The 19806-nt window shown below is 38.8% G+C and overlaps 1 protein-coding gene across 1 annotated transcript in view; it reads left to right on the top strand.

Moving 5' to 3' along the window:
- LOC106892734 (DNA helicase INO80-like) overlaps positions 1–19806 on the top strand; it is a 55702-nt gene that overhangs the window by 19449 nt on the left and 16447 nt on the right. The window contains exons 13-24 of the mRNA XM_014950150.1: positions 264–344; positions 2232–2327; positions 5475–5534; positions 6159–6301; positions 7355–7439; positions 7958–8075; positions 9090–9175; positions 10174–10341; positions 10786–10919; positions 11713–11780; positions 13242–13335; positions 14422–14599. Coding sequence (XP_014805636.1) covers positions 264–344; positions 2232–2327; positions 5475–5534; positions 6159–6301; positions 7355–7439; positions 7958–8075; positions 9090–9175; positions 10174–10341; positions 10786–10919; positions 11713–11780; positions 13242–13335; positions 14422–14599 — 1311 coding nt within the window. The remainder of the gene's footprint in view (positions 1–263; positions 345–2231; positions 2328–5474; positions 5535–6158; positions 6302–7354; positions 7440–7957; positions 8076–9089; positions 9176–10173; positions 10342–10785; positions 10920–11712; positions 11781–13241; positions 13336–14421; positions 14600–19806) is intronic.

Raw genomic sequence — 19806 nt, 5'->3', positions numbered from 1 at the left:
AGGCAGACTTGCCCTTGTGGGCATACCCAGTTGGCAACGGGATTGCAAAGTGCAGACAGACTGAGGATAAAAATCAGCCCAAGAAACGAATGAAAGCACGATTGAGATAAATTATCTTAGTAGAAGATGTAAGAGACAATAAGGTGTTTCAGAGTTGTTACGCTAGAGCTGCTCCCCCCAAATTCAGTGGTAACCCTTCTGCTAGTTCTGTATGGATTAAAAAATAGTGAGGTGAAGGGTGTTCATTTATGGATCTTTTGCAGGGTATCAATGGAATCCTGGCAGATGAAATGGGTCTGGGTAAAACAGTACAAAGTATTGCTCTCCTTGCACATCTGGCTGAGGTAGGTGGATTAAAGCTTCTTCCTGGTCAGTATGCTTGACAGAAGATGCAAGCTTTTCACGTGTTTGAAATTAATTATAAAGCTTAAATGCCTTAAAAGACATTTTAGCTGTGGCATTTCCCTTTTTTTAAAGCTATCTTTGAAAGGGTGTGTGTGTATGTAAATACTTATGTGTGTGTGTTTATATAAGTAAGAACAGTACAAAGTATTGCTCTCCTTGCACATCTGGCTGAGGTAGGTGGATTAAAGCTTCTTCCTGGTCAGTATGCTTGATAGAAGATGCAAGCTTTTCACGTGTTTGAAATTAATTATAAAGCTTAAATGCTTTAAAAGACATTTTAGCTGTGGCATTTCCCTTTGTTTTAAAGCTTTACCTTTGAAACGGGGTGTGTGTATGTAAATGCTTATGTGTGTGTGTTTATATATGTAATTATATATAAATAAAAATGGAATTTTCATTTATTCACAGAGTAGCACCTTTTCACTTGCACTTAATGTGAAAGCCTGATAAGAGAACAAGTTGTAGACTTGTACAAATGAAGCCCAAATTCTGAGCTTCATGGCAACCTGTGGATTTCCATATTTGTGGGGTTTTTTTTAGGAAGAATAGTTAATCTTCTGTGCCAGGGCAGACAAACCAAACAGAAAAAGCAACAGGAGTTTCTTTCTTTATGCAGAAATAGATATCTTGATTTAAAAAAAAACAAAACAAAACAAAAAAAGCCTTGATTGGTATCCAGTCACTTGCCTTAAATAGGAGAGATCAACCAAGTGATACTTGTGTGTGTATGTAAATACTTATGTGTGTGTGTTTATATAAGTAAGTATATATAAATAAAAATGGAATTTTCATTTATTCACAGAGTAGCACCTTTTCACTTGTACTTAATGTGAAAGCCTGATAAGAGAACAAGTTGTAGACTTCTGGTTCACTGACTTTTACAAATTAGAGAGACTTGTACAAATGAAGCCCAAATTCTGAGCTTCATGGCAACCTGTGGATTTCCATATTTGTGGGGTTTTTTTAGGAAGAATAGTTAATCTTCTGTGCCAGGGCAGACAAACCAAACAGAAAAAGCAACAGGAGTTTCTTTCTTTATGCAGAAATAGATATCTTGATTTAAAAAAAAAAAAAACAAAACAAAAAACAAACAAACCAAAAAAAGCTTTGATTGGTATCCGGTCACTTGCCTTAAATAGGAGAGATCAGCCAAGTGATACCGAGAGCAGATCTAGCAGCAGTAGTGACCAAATGACAACTATGTGCATTTGTTTATGTTCCTTTTGGTACCAGTTCACTGGTACCAGTATCAGCCACCCACTGGAAGAGTGCGCAGAGCTGAGGTTTCCTCCCCAAAATGACAGGGACTGCTAGTGATGGGAAGGTGGCAATTTTCAGAAACAAAGGAACGAGCCAGATTTAAAGAATGGTGGTTGTTCTGGTTTGCTGTTACGAAATAAGTCCTAGTTAAACATTAGATCTTTTCTGTTTGATTTCTGTATCAGAGGGCACCCTAATATGATGTTACGGAGCAAAGCTTGCCAGTGCCACCTGAAGTTCTTTTCCTCCCCAAAATGACAGGGGCTGCTAGTGATGGGAAGGTGGCAATTTTCAGAAACAAAGGAACGAGCCAGATTGAAAGGGTGGTGGTTATTCTGGTTTGCTGTTACAAAATAAGTCCTAGTTAAACATTAGATCTGTTCTGTTTCTGTTTCTTTCTGTATCGCCCTGCTGTGCTGGGAGGAGGTTTTGTTACATTGCATATAGTTTCCTCTCGTATGTAGCCACTGTCATGTAGTAGTTGTAAAGCTGTATCAAACTGTCTCTATGTCCCCTCCCTGCGATTAATTCCTGTGTGTGTGGTTTTTTTAATATGTATATTCCAGAGAGAGAACATCTGGGGACCTTTTTTAATAATTTCACCTGCCTCTACTCTTAACAATTGGCACCAGGAGTTTGCCAGATTTGTACCTAAATTTAAGGTAATAAGCATGTGCAAGAAATTTATTTCTGTATTCTCAAAAGCAAACTGTTTTGTTCTCCTGAGTTTGTTGCCACATCTGGATGCCTAATTCTCTTGGAATTTGAAACTCTGTGATGGGCTTGATTCTGATTTTTTTTTTTCTGTCAGCGTGTTTTTTCTGGAGCATTCAATTATCTAGTGTTTAAAAATGTTCTTACTTGAATCATACGATTTTCCTTTTTGCAACAGCTTGAAGACACTTTCTCAGTAAGGAATTGAAGTGTGGCAGGGAGTGGATGTTCAGTTCTAATGTGTGGGCCTGGCAGCAGATACAAGAATAATATTTCAGTCTTATGTACTGTCCTTAGAGTTAGAGCAGTGTCTTCAGTCATTCACATCAATTCGGATAAGATGAAGATTGTATGTGAACAGAACTGAAATCTAAACAGATTAGAGGGAGAGAGAATGCAGTTGTTACTATAGAAAAGTAGAACGATAGACATACAACCAGTAATCAAGAAAAAGGAGAGAAGTGAGGCACAAATAGATAAGAGCAAAAAGATTAGGAGAAAGTAAATGGAGTGCTTCAGGTATATTGTGCATGTGAAAACATAGTAAGGTAGAAAGGAAGGAGCAATCAGTTACTGAAGAGCATGCTGCTTACGTATTACCCAGTGGAAAAAAATGGTGTATTGCAAAGGAAGCTTAGAAAAGAACATGTGCTGTTGAAACACTGCTGAAATTTTAGAATTAGAGAGACAGAATCGTCAGAAGCTTATAGCTGTTACATCTGCAAAGAAGAATAGGTTATAGTTTAAATATTTGAGTTGTTAATGTCGTTGCCTTTGATATGAAGAGGTCTTGATAATTTTTTTTTAAATCTGTTGAAACACTGCTGAAATTTTAGAATTAAAGATAGACAGAAGCATCAGAAGCTTATAGCTATTACATAGCTATAGAATAGACTGTTGAAACACTGCTGAAATTTTAGAATTAGAGAGACAGAATCGTCAGAAGCTTATAGCTGTTACATCTGCAAAGAAGAATAGGTTATAGTTTAAATATTTGAGTTGTTAATGTCGTTGCCTTTGATATGAAGAGGTCTTGATAATTTTTTTTTAAATATCTGATTTTCTATTTTACAGAGAAAATTTAAGAACAGTAAAAGACACCTAGTTATAAGTAGCTAGTATACCAGTAACATCCAGGCTAATTGTTTTAAATTCTTAGCTTACTTAATGAGTTGGAGGAAAAAACTTGGACGTATTATTTGATTTCTTGATCTGGGGTACGGCAGTGTTAAAGGACTTGCCTTTTACCAAATAGCTTGCTCTGCAGATCCCTGGTGAGACCCTGTGTTGGTTATGGTGGTGTATAGTTTGAGGTATCTGGATGAGGAGAAGTGCTAGAACACAGTTCAGTGCTGCATGATTCACGTGTCTTATATTTTGGAATAATTTGGGATTACTGAGACTTTAAAAAAACTGATGAAGAAATAGAAATGCTTAAGTTAGTGAGGAGTTACTTTAAAAAAAAAAAAAAGCAATTAAAGACTTTAAAAAAACTGATGAAGAAATAGAAGTGCTTAAGTTAGTGAGGAGTTACTTTTAAAAAAAAGCAACTAGAAATAAACCATTAATGTATTTGCATAGCCCATAACAATGGGGGTCCTGGTTAACTACCCTGGAGTAGAAAACATTAGAGCAGCTGGCCATTCTACCTATTTATTCTCTCATATCCTTTAATTCATTGCGTAGAATAGGCGAGCCACTGCTTATGCTTTCTCCTTCTCATGAATGAAATACAGAAAAAGTTTCAAAAATGCAGTCAGGATGCTTATAAAAAGATAATTTTCTGGGTTTTGATCACACAAAAAGAAGCTGTTTCTGTAATTATGTTGCTGCTCTTTGTGTTTATTGCATAATAATGTTTACCTTATCCATGGAACAGAACCCTTTTTAAAAACAAGTTTTCTAAACTTGATTGTTATGTGTTTACAACTTGGAGCAATCTTTTTTCAACCATCTAATCATACACGGGTGCTTCTAATAATACAGAAGTGTGTAGTCAATAAATCACAGCAGATTAATTCATACACGGGTGCTTCTAATAATACAGAAGTGTGTAGTCAATAAATCACAGCGGATTAATTTCTTCAGGTCCATGGCAGAATATGCAAACTAAAAGGCAAATCACTTTTTGGGTTAGTCTGCCCTTTTTTTACTAGCATCCTTATTGCGCAACAGTGGGAAGAATGTTCAGCTAAAGGCATTTTGAAATTTGGAGCTTGTCAGGTAAAGGATCGAGATGTTTAAGATGTTCGGCAACCTCACAAACCGGCATTCCTCACTGAGTTGAGGGTAGTCCTTTCAGCAGGCAGAAGATGGCAGTGCAGTATTACTAACCAGTAACTGCACTGCAAAGATCTGTGCTGAGTAATAGGACCCAGGAAATTCTGAGCTATAAGTGGAAGGGTCAAGATGTTTTAAGATGCTTGGCAACCTCACAAACCGGCATTCCTCACTGAGTTGAGGGTAGTCCTTTCAGCAGGCAGAAGATGGCAGTGCAGTATTACTAACCAGTAACTGCACTGCAAAGATCTGTGCTGAGTAATAGGACCCAGGAAATTCTGAGCTATAAGTGGATTAACAGATTTCTTTGGCAGTACTACTTACTTTTTAAAATTCTTATACTAAATATGTCCAGGCCATAATTTAGCTTTATTTTGGATTTCTGGGGACAGTTCTGAAATACAAAACCAATGGGATAACAGGGAATGTTAAACAGGAGAACGAGCCCACTAGTCCTGTAGGGTTTACTGTAGACCTCTTTCTGCCATGAGCAAAGTATCATTTTTAATTTTTAGAAAAAGTTGACTAAGAGGTGTAATGTGCTACTGGGTATTTTGAAATTTTCACCATAGCTGGATCCAGTCTTTGCTCTAGGCATAAGTTGCTTGATACCTTTGCCTGGAATGCTCTAAGTACTTTTTAAGTGGTTTATCATTTTTCTCTGTGTTAAGAAAGATAATTTCCCTTTTTGTTGTATTGGAGAAAGAGGTCTGTATTTCTCACTTTGTGGAATACTTAGTATAAAATTCTAGAGCTAGATTAAAATAAATATCTTTATTTGAAAATAATGTTTTTCTACTTTTGTGCTGTTCCAGGTGCTACCTTATTGGGGAAATCCTCACGATAGAAAGGTGATCAGGAAGTTCTGGAGTCAGGTAATAACAACACACCCATGTGCTTCAACCATTTTTGTTATTTGCAAAGAGTAAACCACAAGCTATTGCTACACCTCAACAAGCTAAATGATGTGTAGATAGAGAATTCTGCTTCTTCATCCATCCATCATGTAGTAGCATATTCATTAAGGTAATGAGGTAGAAAGCTTCTCCTCTGCTGGAGAGCAATATGGTGCAAGGCAATTCAGGGCAGTATGGAGTTTGGTTGAAGGAACTAGAGCTCTGTAAATAAGGCAGGAAGTTTCAGTGTCAAGGACTGTTTATTCTATTTGAGTAACCAACTCAGGATGCCCAAGTCTAGCATCCCTGCAGGCCTGTCAGATTGTTCCTGATTTAACAGCAGCATTTTGCAGGGTTCAATGCCTGGGTCTTGTCTGGCATGCTAAGAAGCATCTGAAATTGTTCAGGGACTAATGGGCTGAATTCCAGATCCACCAGTTGAATAACCATGCTGTAATTAATTAAAAAAGTCAGCTGGGGAAAAATGCAGTAATAATGACAAAAGATTATGAAACAGAAGTCTGAAATTACAGTTTACACAAGTGAACTCTTCACAATGTATTTACATTATGTGGACATTTGTTTCTTATTTTTTGGTTATAGAAGACATTATACACTCAGGATGCTCCTTTCCATGTGGTGATCACCAGTTATCAGCTGGTAGTACAGGATGTGAAGTATTTCCAGCGAGTGAAGTGGCAATATATGGTGCTGGATGAAGCTCAAGCACTCAAGAGTAGCTCCAGGTAACAAATTAACTGGAAACAAAATCTTCCCTCTCTATCAGCCTCTTGAAGGAATATCCAGAAAACATCAATATTACACAAACTGATGGAAGTTTAAATTGACCCGTTAAGTGTCTAACCTAAGTATCTCTATAATTCTGTGACACTGGATTGATCCATTAGGTTTTTGCACTTACATTTTCCTTCTCCAAATATGTAATTAAAAAGTAGTTGTGGAGCAGAAACTTAGATGGAGCACAGGACAGTTAAACAAAACAGTGTGAAATGCTGTTCACCTTCCTTCCTCATAGAATTCTGCCTAGTGAACAGTCCCTAGTTTTCAGTGTGTTATTGCTTATATTGGCTCTGCTAAATGCATTATTTTGATTCCTTCTTCAGTGGCACTTCCAGACACAAATGAAGGTCAGAACCCTGTGAATACTCTTGGCTGCAATAAAGCCCAATCTTTGTCAGAAGACTCTGTGCCAGAAAGTTTTCTAATTGTTTTCAAGTAATAGATTTGTCCGTCTTTACTTCTGTAATTGCTTTCCCATAACCTTTGCCCAAGTTGCCACTGTAGGCATTAGGTTCAAGACCGCTTTAGATGTGGGCTCCTTCTAACAGAAGTCTGTCTCTTCAGCATTCTTTGGAAACTGCCCCTCTAGGAGGACAGCAGTGTCTAGCTCAGTGCTCCTGCCACAGAGGCCCATGCACATAGTGTTACAATGTCTGAAAAATATGTGGTGTTCTGGTTCGTAGTAACTGTTTCTTTTGGGAAGTTAATTATTCTAGTGATGAGCTTTTATAAGTATCCAAGCATTTGTATTAAAAATGAGGAAAAGGATACTTAGAAAAATAATATAAATTGCACGCATTTCTTTGTAACTTGAAAAGGCTACTTCTTCCTCTAATTGTCTTTTGAAAGACTGGGCAGTAGCTGTGATAGTTTCACCCAGTGACCTCCAGAAGTCATTTGGGAAGGTCACTGGAAGCAATTGGTCTTAAAATACCTTATGTTTTATATCCTTGTACAAAAAAACAGTTTTAATGACTTTTCTTAATTTTATTCATCAGTGTTCGTTGGAAGATCCTACTACAGTTCCAGTGTCGAAATAGATTGTTGTTGACTGGGACCCCAATCCAGAACACAATGGCTGAGGTATTCGGGAGCTCACGAGAGTGGAATTTTCTTTATAAAAAGAATGTATACTAAATACACGTGAACAGTTGAGAAACCTGTCATGTTTGGGTGGTTGTGGAATTATGCTTGTAGCAAACCACTGGCAAACAAACATGGAATCAGCTCTGGCAGGGGAAAATTTGGAAATGTGCTGTGCATTCAAATGAAAATAAAACTTAAGATACCTGATAGTTAGTAATACCTAGATTACAGGGTGAAATCTAATTCTTGTGGCATTTCCTTCTGTTGGCTGAAATAATTGTGCTGAGTTTCTCATGGCTTTTGAAGAGTGTTTATATCAAATGCCAGTTGATGTATCTGGCATTTGGGGAGGGGTGGGAAGAGGATGCGACTGAGATTTTGTTTAATTTTGCCATATCTCATGGTCTGGTAAAGTGATTTTGCTCATAAAGAGCTGCAAGGGTTTGGGATCCCCAATTACCTTGTCCACTGTAGGGTGACTTTTGCTCATCTGCTGTTTTCTCCTCTCCTTTTAGCTGTGGGCCCTGCTGCATTTTATCATGCCAACACTGTTTGATTCCCATGAAGAGTTCAACGAGTGGTTTTCTAAGGACATAGAGAGCCATGCAGAGAACAAATCTGCCATTGATGAGAGTGAGTGCAGGCTGTAACTGCAGTAGTTTTTATATTAAAAATCTGTTGCCTTTTCCAACTGCAAATGGATAAACTTTATCTCACATTTTTTGTGTGAGAATTGTCGTCTAAAGCAGAGGATGCATAATGGGATTGGAATGTTAGAGATTGTTGTCCATGGTTTATGTCAAGATTTGTTTTTCTGACTAATGTAGCATGTGTAATGAACAGGAAAACGTGTAGTGAAAATGTTGATATACTTCTTGTCTCCAGTTGTCTTCTTTCCCAAACACAGGAGGACAAATATTTTAAATATTTTAAGTTTCTACAGAGCACACAGTCTTGGAGATGTCCTGAGTGTGTTTCAAGTTCTAGACATAAAAATCCTGACACAAAGCACTACACACTTTTTGAGGACTGTAAGAAAAGCATAGAAAGTCTTTAAAAAAAATCTTCACAGTAAATTTTAGGGGTTAATTATGTAGAAAAATCTAGCTAGGTAAAACAGCTGATTTGTAATTAAAGTAGAACGGAGCACAGTTGGAACTTGTCACAGAAGTAAAGGTTTTAGTTCTCAAATACCCCAAACTTTGTTTCACAGCTTATTGTAAAGCCTGCAGTTGTCTGTCAGTGCAGTATGCCCTGTTTTTCTGATGCTGTAATTTTGGGAGGCGAAACGTAAAAATGTAACGATTTCTTTTTGTGAATTAGCAGTGTCTCATCTGAAATTTTCTTCTCCACTAATAGGGAGTGATAAATTTAAATTTGTATTGTTCAGCATGGAGAAACATATAACACATAAAATATTTTAGAAGTTCCTTCTTTGAAGCAGATTTTTAGATTCATAGGCTAAACATCTTAGCTTAGCGCTTATTTGAAAAAAGAAAAATAAACAGAAATGCCAATTCTGTGCTGTAAGAATTCATATGGGGGGTAATGGCTGAGCAGTAAGGGACTTAATTTGCAGTAGAACTCCATATAGTTTTCTTCCTTGGTGATGTAGTTGTTCCTTCTTCCCCATTCCCTGTATTTCAGACCAGCTATCCCGCTTGCACATGATTCTGAAGCCTTTCATGTTGAGAAGAATCAAGAAGGATGTGGAAAATGAGCTGTCAGATAAGGTTAGAAAAAGTATTTATCTGGAATGAGTATTTCAACTTCATTGTCATAGCTCTATTCTCTAATCTGGTTTTTGCAAACTCATTTGCCAGACTGCATACCTGAAATTTGATTGTAGACCTTTCATGAACCTTCAGTTTCTGGCACCACATGCCAGCAGTCTCATTAGATGTGAATGTAGCTGAAGAACTCCCAATTAATAAACTTTTCTTGTAGGGAAAACATTTCGTTAACAGTTACAAATAAAAAAATCTTTAAGCCTGATTAAGTTGACAGAAATAGCACTAATTGAAGTGAAGGAGATTGATATGAAAATGACTGGGTCATAAACATCTCCAATTGCCTTTGTAAAGGATTTGACATGGATTTAGGATTCTTTTTTCTTGCTTTGAAAGAGCAAGAAATACATAGTGGCAACATCATACTTTTCTCTCTTGTTAGTGTCTTAATTTCATGTGGATTTTAGCAATACTGGATGATTTTGTGGTCAGCATGTCCCCGAGTTTTGGGACCACTGGCTGAGAGACATCTGCTTTGCTCTGATGTGCTTATTAAATTTCAAAACAAGAACTTTTCGCAGCCACTGTTGTTAATGTGGTGCACCTGTGGTTGTCGTGGGCTCCTGACACCTGTTTAAGATGGCTTTAAATGTGTCGCATGCTAACAGGAGCACAGTTGAACTGAGGTCAGATTTTAAGCTGATCAGCTGCAGATGTGATCTTTTCAGAGCTTTTTAGGAACATACCTCCTTGCTTAGTTGTGCTCACATAGTTTTAAAGGTCTTTCTCTTATATCGTTATCTAAGCCTTCCAAAGTATTCCCGTTGTTAAGTCCTTTCCAGGTTGGATCTTGAAATACAAATATGAATGCGACTGCCTTTATGTGTGTTTTTTGAGAAAGTTATGTTTTGCTTAAGATACATTTCTCCTTTGTGTGTACTGATGTGGTCACCCTCTATTTCAGAGATAGAGAAGGCTAAACCTTCATTCCTGTTTTGCAGATTGAAATTCTTATGTACTGCCAGCAGACAAGTCGACAGAAGCTGTTGTACCAAGCTCTGAAAAACAAAATCTCTATTGATGACCTCCTGCAGTCCTCGATGGGCACTACTCAGCAAGCACAGACCACCACTAGTAGTCTCATGAACCTTGTCATGCAGTTCAGGAAGGTAAGGCTATTTTCATTAATAATTTTTTAACAGTATAATCATTCATTAGCACAAAACTAAAATGCGGCTTCTAGAAAACACCATGTAAAAAAAATTCTGGCATAGGTAAGCAAATTTGCATGCAGTTCAATTGTGTCTCTGATGCGGTGTAGCGTGATGTTGGGGTAGAATAGCTTTAGCCAAGTGCTGTGTGCATCTGCGAACTGATTTGGTTCCAAATTGGTTGTTGAGATCATTTGCTTGGGAAGAAGAGGCAATAGCTGTTACGTGAATAGGAAAAGATACGATGCTGTATTCAAATGTAAGTAGATATACTAAATAGCTGGGTCACACTAATCAATATTAAAGTTTCAGTGATCGATAGTCATAGTTGATTTGGGATGTAAATGCTGCCTCAGACTAAATAAATTCCTCCCAGTGTTTGACGTGCTCTCTCTCTCACAGGTGTGCAATCACCCAGAGCTGTTTGAGCGGCAAGAAACTTGGTCTCCATTTCACATCTCCCTAAAGCCATACCAGATTTCGAAGTTCATCTACCGTCATGGACAGATCAGGGTCTTTAACCACTCACGGGACAGGCAAGCCTACTTCACTTCCTCTCCAGCTTAGCTTATTCAGTGTTATTACTTAGACTTATTTTAGCTTTTTAAGTGCTAATTAACTCCCTTACCTGATGTACTTAAATGACATTGGCCAAGCGATGCGTTCCTAGTTTTCTTTCATTCATTCAGCTGTTAAGCATCTGATACCTGATGCTCTTTCTTGGTAGAATCCTGGTCATCAAATACACCTTTGATGGAAGAAGAAAGTCAGGGAAAGGAATTTAGAGTTGTTGCTGATGATGTGTAATAGAATTAAGCCTTAAAAGAATTCTTAAAAAAAAAAAAAAGCCAGACTGGTTTCCCTTCAGTGAGTTTTCATGTTCAGTGCCTGTCTGTTGTGACATGGAATATAGTGAGCATCTTCTAGTGCCTTGACAGCTTTTAACGCTTACCATGGGTGAATAGAAGCTGCCCGAGTGCTGTTTCCTGTTTTCTCTGGAAGTGGCAATTCTTGATTAATTTTGTTTGCGTTCAGTTATGAGAAATGCTCGGGGCAGAGGTGAAAAAGCTCTGTTTGAAGATCAGACCAACTGTTCTACAGCAACTCCAGAACAATGGTGTGTCTCAGTGTCAAAATGACCAGTAGCACGTGTGGACTGATGGTGCTTTTCTCTTACTGCCATCCAATTCCAGATAGCCAGGGCACTGAAATACTGACAATGAGGAACTGAATGCTTACTCTACATTTTCTGCTGATTGTGTGATATAACACTGTATGTGTTAACACCTTTTTAGTGATTTGGTTTGGTTTTTTTGCTTTCATTTTCAGGTGGTTACGGGTTTTACTTTCGCCATTTGCACCAGACCACATCCAGCAGTCTCTCTTTCATAGGAAGGGTAGGTTTACAGTCCTGGGAAACAAGTGGGTTGCACACTTGCATATGATGATTTTTGTAATGTGTCTTATTCATGGGAAAGGTCTAGGAGGCCAGATCAGTTAGTCCTCAGAGATTATCTGATTAGAACTTGTTCGAATTCTGTTAACATTTGTACTTGCATGTATATTTCATTTGCTCAATGAGGAAAGGGTGGAAACAGCTGCAAGAATAATCTGTGGACAACTTGTTATTTAGTCACTTCTTAATCCTACTGCAGTCGCTTGTTCCATTCCTCCTGTCTTGTTCTAACTTGCTTCAAGGGATTAATGCTGCCTTTTTAGTCTAATGTGGATTTTTCACACATTCAGTTCAGAGAACTCCTGGATTCATTTCAGTACAGTCTGTATTGTATGTTAAACTGCCAGCTTCTCTTCAAGTAAAAAGTAGATGAGATGCAAGTGACCCAGGAGCGAATCAATGAGCAAAAAACCCGCATAAGCGGCTTATATTGACAAACATAATTTATTATTATAGATGATTGATTTTTTTTTCGCTAAAAAGAGCTAACTAGATTGCTCAGCTGCTGGGGTGGGAATAACTTCAGGAGAAAAAAGCAAGAGATATCCTGGCTGCATTTCTGTGCTGAAATCTGTTAGCATGGACCTCTCAACTGTGCAAAACCCTTTTCAAGTAAGAAGAACCAGATGCAGCTGCAGGAGTTTGCGCTTGTCTGTAACTCTCTAACTTCTGTATATCTTGCCAATTATTCTGGTTTCTGTTTGTTTTGGTGTTCATAATTGGCTTTTTCTTTGGATCACTTTTCGGCATATCGTAAAAGGAAAATAATTTGGAGAGTATAATTTTTCTATAGAAGTTAAAAAATAAAAATATGTGAATGGTATTGAGGTTACACAGTACACATGGGTGGGCCTGAAAGGCTTTTTTCGTTAACACTGAAACATGTCTACTCTGCTCCCCACACTTCACTGCAGTGCATCCATTGTCCTCACCATATCTGTGGCATCCTTATGCCCATACTCACATTCCCCCACGATTCCTACATCTCCTTCCAACCTGTCTGGGTGAGAGGGAGCATGGTGGGCAGGCATCCTGAGCTGTGTGTGCTCTGGTCAGACGCCTGGCAGATAGTGTTTGTGCACACTGCCTATTGATTATTAGGAGGCACAATCAATGCCCTTACCTGCTACGTGGCTTTCTGGCCAAGAATATATTTGTCTTTTTGGTAAACGCCCTTCTTTTGCCCAGACTAGAAAATGAACTGGAACTTGGAGTCAGCAATTCAGACTAAATTTTCAATATTTCTAAAAGTTCTAGGTTAAATTAGAATCTCCTTTTTATTCACCTAGGTTTGTCATTTGTCAGAGAATATGTATCTTGAATTGATGAAGTGAATGTATCTTTTTTAGCTATGAGTGTCTGTGAAATGCATTGGCCTAACTTCAGTGTTTCTGTGATACAGGCATCAATGAAGAAAGCTGTTTTTCTTTTCTCCGATTTATTGATGTCTCTCCAGCAGAAATGGCAAACCTCATGAATCAGGGACATTTAGCCAGGTGAGAACAACTTTTTCTTATTTATTTTTATAGTAATTAAGGTAATGTTAGAGGCATCTCTCCATAAGACTGCATTTTTTATGCCTCCTAATATTATCACTTGCCTGTCATTATCTAGTATTATGGCAGCTTCTAGAGCGTTCCTCTAGGTGTAGGGCACTGTCATGCAAGGCAATTTTTATGCCTCTTTCAAAAGAAAACCTCTGTTACGAAGATTTGACATTGTAAACACACAACACAGTCAAAGGGCAACAGAAGAGTTTGCTTAGGATCACGCTGGAGGTTGCTGGCACTATCAAGTGCAAAATCCAGACTTTTGAAGGCCACTTTATTGCAGTGCTTACTAATTGAACTTGAGCTCATGTTTTAACACAGGCCAAGTAAGCTTGTTCTGTGATAGTTGTTCTTCAGCTCCGAGCCGTATTGTCTACTTTCCACATGTGCTGTTTTTAATAGGGAATGGAACTCCAATGTGTAGACTTAGGATAATGGATTTTTAGCACCGTGAGCTGTATTACCTTGGAAAGGGAGGTGATCTGTTTAAATATTGGAACAGACAGTACTCTGACTGAAGTTAGATAGTGACTGTATGAAACTTGAGAATAAAAGCAAGTCTTTATTGATAAATATCGGTGTTTTCCTTAGGGCTTTGTAAGTGTGATATACTTTTATTGTTGTGGTTATATTGGACCACTGTTTCTTGTCTGTGTTTCACTAACATAAGACAAATCTGTCTTGATCTATCTGAATGATCTTTATGATAAACTCTGTATGGAGCAATATATAGAGAAGTCAGAGTGAAATTTTAAGTAGCAGTGGCTAACTTGAGCTTGACCCTTTTAAACAGAGTGCTTCAAAGTGTATTCTGATTTAATAATTTCGATTCAGTAAAGCCACCTTAGAAAAAATGAAAAAAAGAGTAATATAATTGGAAGATGTGTAGCAAAAAATACTTCCTTTACGTTGGGACACTGTAAACCTGAGATTGTAAAAAAACATTTGTGTCCAATAGTTATGTTGTAAATATACTCAAGCCTTTCTTTTACAAAGCAGTGAATAAATGTTACCTACTGTGTTTTGTTTCAGGTGGTTAGCTCTTTTCCTGTCTCTGAAGGCATCCTACAGGCTCCATCACATGCGCTCCTGGGCGGAGAGCGAAGGGGAGAAACAGCAGGGGTCATGCTGTCTGAGGAACAGGGATTTCCTGCTTGATGTAAATTTCCCGCTGTCTTTCCCTAACTTGCACAGCTGCACTTTGCTGCAGGTAAGCAAAATTTCTGTGCTGGCCACATCACAGTAGCAAATCCTCACTAGTGAGAAATGACAAATACAAACTTGGAAATAGGATGGCTTCGTTATCTGCCTTACTAGATAGAGTTAATGAAGTTCAGAGTGAACAGCAAAATCGTGCAACTGCTATGTTCCTCCCATGTGAAGATACCACTTCAAAACTTACTATAAAAAATAAATCAACTCAAAGACTTCTAATTAATTCTTAAAAATATTACTGGAGCAGCAGAACTAGATTCGTGATTTGTCAGTGATGGATTCTATATGTAAATTTAAGAGTTTTGTAATGTTTTTCTACATGTAAGATGCCTTTTTTCTGACTGAAACCAACTCCTCTTCTTAAATTCAATACATTGTTGCAGCAACTGGGGAAAGCAGAGACTTCAGCCTAGCAGTTTTTCAGAGCTGGTGGATGAGCATTATCAGTGGTGTCTTTCTACTCTGAAACTCGCTTCTGCTCCTGTCTGGGAGACTCTAAATGTGTTCATCTTGCTGTGTAACGGGAGGTTATTTTCTCTAATATTTTGCCTGGGATTTGTGTGAAGGTTTTGTCTTTTTGTGACTAAATTGCTGTTGATTTCCTGAGTTAGGTTACAACTCCATTGATTCGTTTCAGGAGGAAATAAGTTCACAAAAGTGCTAGCGTAAAGTCAAGAAAGCATCTTAGGGCAGTTAGCAGATATGCAGTACAAAAATCTTTTCTAAAACAGTGAGATTGTGCCAAATTTCTCTAGGGAATATTACTTCTGTTCATGAGTGTGGAAGGGGAAAGGAGATAGCCAGAATTCAATTGAATAGCGTGTAGAGGAAGTTGAAATCGAAGACGCAGAAGCAGTAGGAAACCAGCCTTGGGCTTGGTGTCATGTTTTGCAGCGTTAACAGCAAAGCCAACAAAATGAGTCCTAGTTATCAAACAAAGAGCAAGCCAACTGAGATGTATGCCAGTTAACTCTGACCGTGCTGGTGTTTAAATATTCTGCGTTTCCATGTCTAGCTTGCTAAAGTGTCTGTGGATTTGCACTCAGTTTTGTTTAAGATGATATTAAAGGGTTTGTATACTGACACTGTAAATGCTTATCTCTGAAAGTAGATACTGTAGCTCTGTCCTCTCCTTGGTATGGTTGAGGAAAACTTGGGTGGAGCCATTAATTTTGTAGCCTAACAGTTGAGGAGTAGAGGACAGTGTCAGAAGTTGCAAAAGTTGTATGCACTTACACAAGGTAGCATGCATTTTTACATATGTAAAAAGAAAATCTAGATTTTTACATAGCCTTTGGGTTAGTGTGTATAAGTATTAAAACGAAAGTCATTATATTTTCTTAAAGAGCAAAAGGTGAGTTAACATTATCAATATTAAATATGAGATATGGAATATTCACATATAGGTTTAGGTTGCAGACTCACCCGTACCACAACCTGGCCAGACTTAACTGTAATTTGATTTCTCCAAATAATTTCTGTTCTTTGAGAAAGTCATTCATTACTTGCGTCTCTGGGGGTCCCAGTCCTGTGACTGCATGTAACTAGTGACTGGTGTAACTAGTACCTTTAACACAGAAAACAACAAGCTCAAGAGCAAAGTTCATCAGTGTGTGCAATACAGTGCATTTGTGATAACCTCAGAAAATCTAAAGGAATTTTAGCCCTACAGTTATGACAGATTCTTTTGAACTGTTTTGTAACCTGCATCTTAGACAAATTACCAGCTAAAGTCACTTTAAAACAAGCTCTGTCTTGCAGAATTTTGTTTGCACAGCTTACATATAGAACATCTGAAAAAGAAGAAAATGTCAAAACCAAAGGGAAAGTTGAAAAACAAACTGCTCTTCACATGCCTTTTAGCAGCATGCATCATCATCCTGAGTGAAAATGAATACACTTTTATCTTAACCCAAATTTGAGAAACTTTGAATGTAAAATTTCCCAAGGCTTTTTCTAGGGCTTAATAAGATAGTAACTTGTAGGGAGCGAGGAGGGGGAGAAACAGAGGAAAAAGGAAATGGTATAAATCTGGAAAGGCTTTTCTTAACTGCTCAGATCAGCATTTCCGATATGAGACAAACTATGAAAATAAGTCAGTAGACAAAAAAAGAAGACACATTTATTTTTAATAGAACTTTCTGAAATTGAGGTGACATCTATCTAAAGATAGTAAGAGTTTTTTCATGTGAACACAGAAATGCCTTGCAGTGTGAGGTTTCTTCATTCCCCTTACTCAGCACCTCCACAATGTGTGTATGTATATACATTGACTTGAATTAATATAAAATCTGATCTGTTGAGGTGAATCCCACTCTCCTTTGTTTTCTTAATTTTCTTCCTTTAAAAAAATCAAGAGTGTTAATGAGCTTAAGTTGCTGGTAGCAATCATAGAATAGTTTGCCTTGGAAGGCAACTCCAAAGATCATCTTGTCCAACCCCCCTGCAATGAGCAGGGACATCTTCACCTAGATCAGGTTGACCCTTCCAACCTGACCTTGAATGTTACCTTTCTGGGCAACCTGTTCCTGTGTTTCACCACCCTCATTTAAAAAAATTTCTTCCTTATTCTACTCTGAATCCACTGTCTTCTAGTTTAAAACCGTTACCCCATGTCCTATTGCTGCAGGCCCTACTGAAATGGGGCCTTTCTTGCAAAAAGGCCACAATAATGTCTCCCCAGAGCATTCTCTTCTCCAGGCTGAGCAACCCCAACTCTCTCAGCCTGTCCTGACGGCAGAGGGGTTCCAGCTATCTGATCATCTGCATAGCCTCCTCTGCACTCACTCCAACATGTCCATGCCTTTCTTATGTAGGGTGGACAAGAGGTGGACACCATACTCCAGGTGGGGTCTCACCAAGGCAGAGTAGAGGGGCAAAATCACCTCTCTCAACCTGCTGACCACGCTTCTCTTGATGCAGCCCAGGGTGCAGTTGGCTTTCTGGGCTGCCAGCACGCATTGCCAGCTCACGTCCAGCTTTTCGTCAATCACACGTATTTATGTATTTATACGCAGCTCTGCTTCCAATACAGAAAGGCCTCTTTCAACACTTCCTTTGGCTTGCGTGGTTGCAGTAGATGTGTACATACTTATTTTTTAACAATCCTCCTCTTTAGCTCTTGGCTTTGTTGTTCTAAGGTACCCGATCCATTTCAGAGCCGTGGCTGTGTTCAGTTCTGTCACCTTACCCGGTCTGTTCCGTGTGTGTGACCGACGGGAGGCTGGTTTCCCCTGTCCCTCTTATCTCTGGTGTCTGCTCTCCTCATGAATACTTAATGGCTGCCTAAGTCAAGGAATTCAGAGGGGGATGTTTCTGACGTGACCTGCCCGTAATTTGTACACAGGAAGCATGGTGCTGAGAACCAGATTAATGCCCAGCTACCAGAACTACTTATAACGCTGTGTACATATAAAAATAATACTTTTATTTTTGGATACCTTCTTGGAAGTTTTCCCTTGTGTTTCTTCATGGATACGTCTAATTGGGCTAAAGCCATCGTCAGTACTGGCTTCCAAAAGAGAGTTAAGTAACAGGCTTGCACAGGTTTGGAATTACAGTATGTTAGCTTCCTCTCTATCCATTTCTTGAACTCTCACTTTCTAGGAAATAAAGTTAACGAACCCCTCTGACGACCAGGCCACAACCAGTATGCCAGTGCTTGCTGTCGTAAGACTTAATGGAAACCCCTTGTGACTGCGTGCAATGTTTATTTCTCCTTGTAAACCAGCTGTACCCCCAGTATGTGGGCCAGGGGTGGGGAGGACGGGGACTTTGAGCTGAAGTGGTCGTGTAGCCTGCTGGTAGCCTGCTGTTGCTGAGAGGGAAGTCACTTTTCCCTGCTGACCCTTGCTGTCCTTTCGTTACTTCCAACCACCACCATTTCTGGTCCTCAGATGGATAATCCAGCGTTCTTATCTGTTGTCCGCAGCTGTGTACTCCCAGCCTTGCGTTGCCCACTCTGCTGTTTTACCAGGTGGTGAAACAAATCACAAAACTAACTCAGAGTGGAGGGGCAAGGGTTTATTTTCATCTTCATCAGCATCTTAATGAATGCAGGCAGCTAGGCCAGCAAGAAGGGGCTCTGCGGGGACAGGAGTGAACACGTGAAGCAGTTGTTGCTTAAGCTAGCATTACTGAGGAAGAATTGCCAGCTGAGTAAGAGCCTGTTTTTGGGATCACTTCACATTATCCACTGTGGCCCAAGCTTTGACCTGTGCTTGTTTAGCCCTGCTGAGTGTCAGTGAAAGGCTATTGTCAGCTATTTCTGCTCTCACCTTTTATATAGAGGAGCAGATGTTCAGTCAGAGAGTATGAACTTTCTTTTTGCCAGCTCCAGACCACGAGTTGCTCTGGTAGCAGCTGCAAGACCCACTTACATGCTGGGACTGACTGATTGTATTTCTGAGGTGGTGTTGGCACGTATGTAGAATAAGACTGTTTTTTTCCCTTGTCAGCACATTCCAAATTGTATGGGTTAGCCATCTGCATCTTGTGCAGTGCATTTACATCTGGAACCAGAAAGGGCCCAGAATGCATGAACCATGATAAGACTATTGCTCTGGATGTGTTCTAGCTTTTTTCTGACATATGTAGGAGTGCATATGCCCAGTGTATGACACGATGGTATAAAAGGTGTCTGCTTCTGTTATGTGCCCGGATGCTTAGAATTTCAAACACTGGGATTTTAGAAAATGGGGAGGCTATGCAGAATAAAAGTAGCATGCAGTTAATTTTGGCGCTTTAGGAACCGGAGCAGAACAATGCCAAAGGTTTAGATGCTGTTTACATTTTACTTAAGTGAACTAGAATTGTCAGGGCAGCACATCCTGTCATCCTGTGGCAGTGAGAGATATACTTCTTCATGTTGCTTTTTTGTTGCATGATTCCTGTAGTATACAGAATAATGCTCTGTATGCTATAGGAAACAAATATACATAACAATATATAACAATTGGTTGTTATGAATATAGAAGACTCAGAGTAAAAACTAAGCAGCAAAAACGGCGTAGTCTATAAGCAGTTTATTTTCTTGTTTGATGGAGATATTTACAATAGAAAAGGAAGTATAATAACTGATGCAAGAAAATAAAATTTTTTCTGTTCTTTTTCTGTGTAAAGTTGAGCGTATTCAGAAAGCACTCCTTTCTTTCAACTGCAGTGTCAGTTCAGTGTGCCCCCCCATTTTGGATTAATATATTT

This window comes from Calidris pugnax, unplaced genomic scaffold (assembly GCF_001431845.1).
Source record: "Calidris pugnax isolate Ruff unplaced genomic scaffold, ASM143184v1 scaffold68, whole genome shotgun sequence".
NCBI lineage: Eukaryota > Metazoa > Chordata > Aves > Charadriiformes > Scolopacidae > Calidris > Calidris pugnax.
The sequence above is the reverse complement of the archived record's forward strand: the minus strand, read 5'-3'. Positions and strand labels throughout refer to the sequence as shown.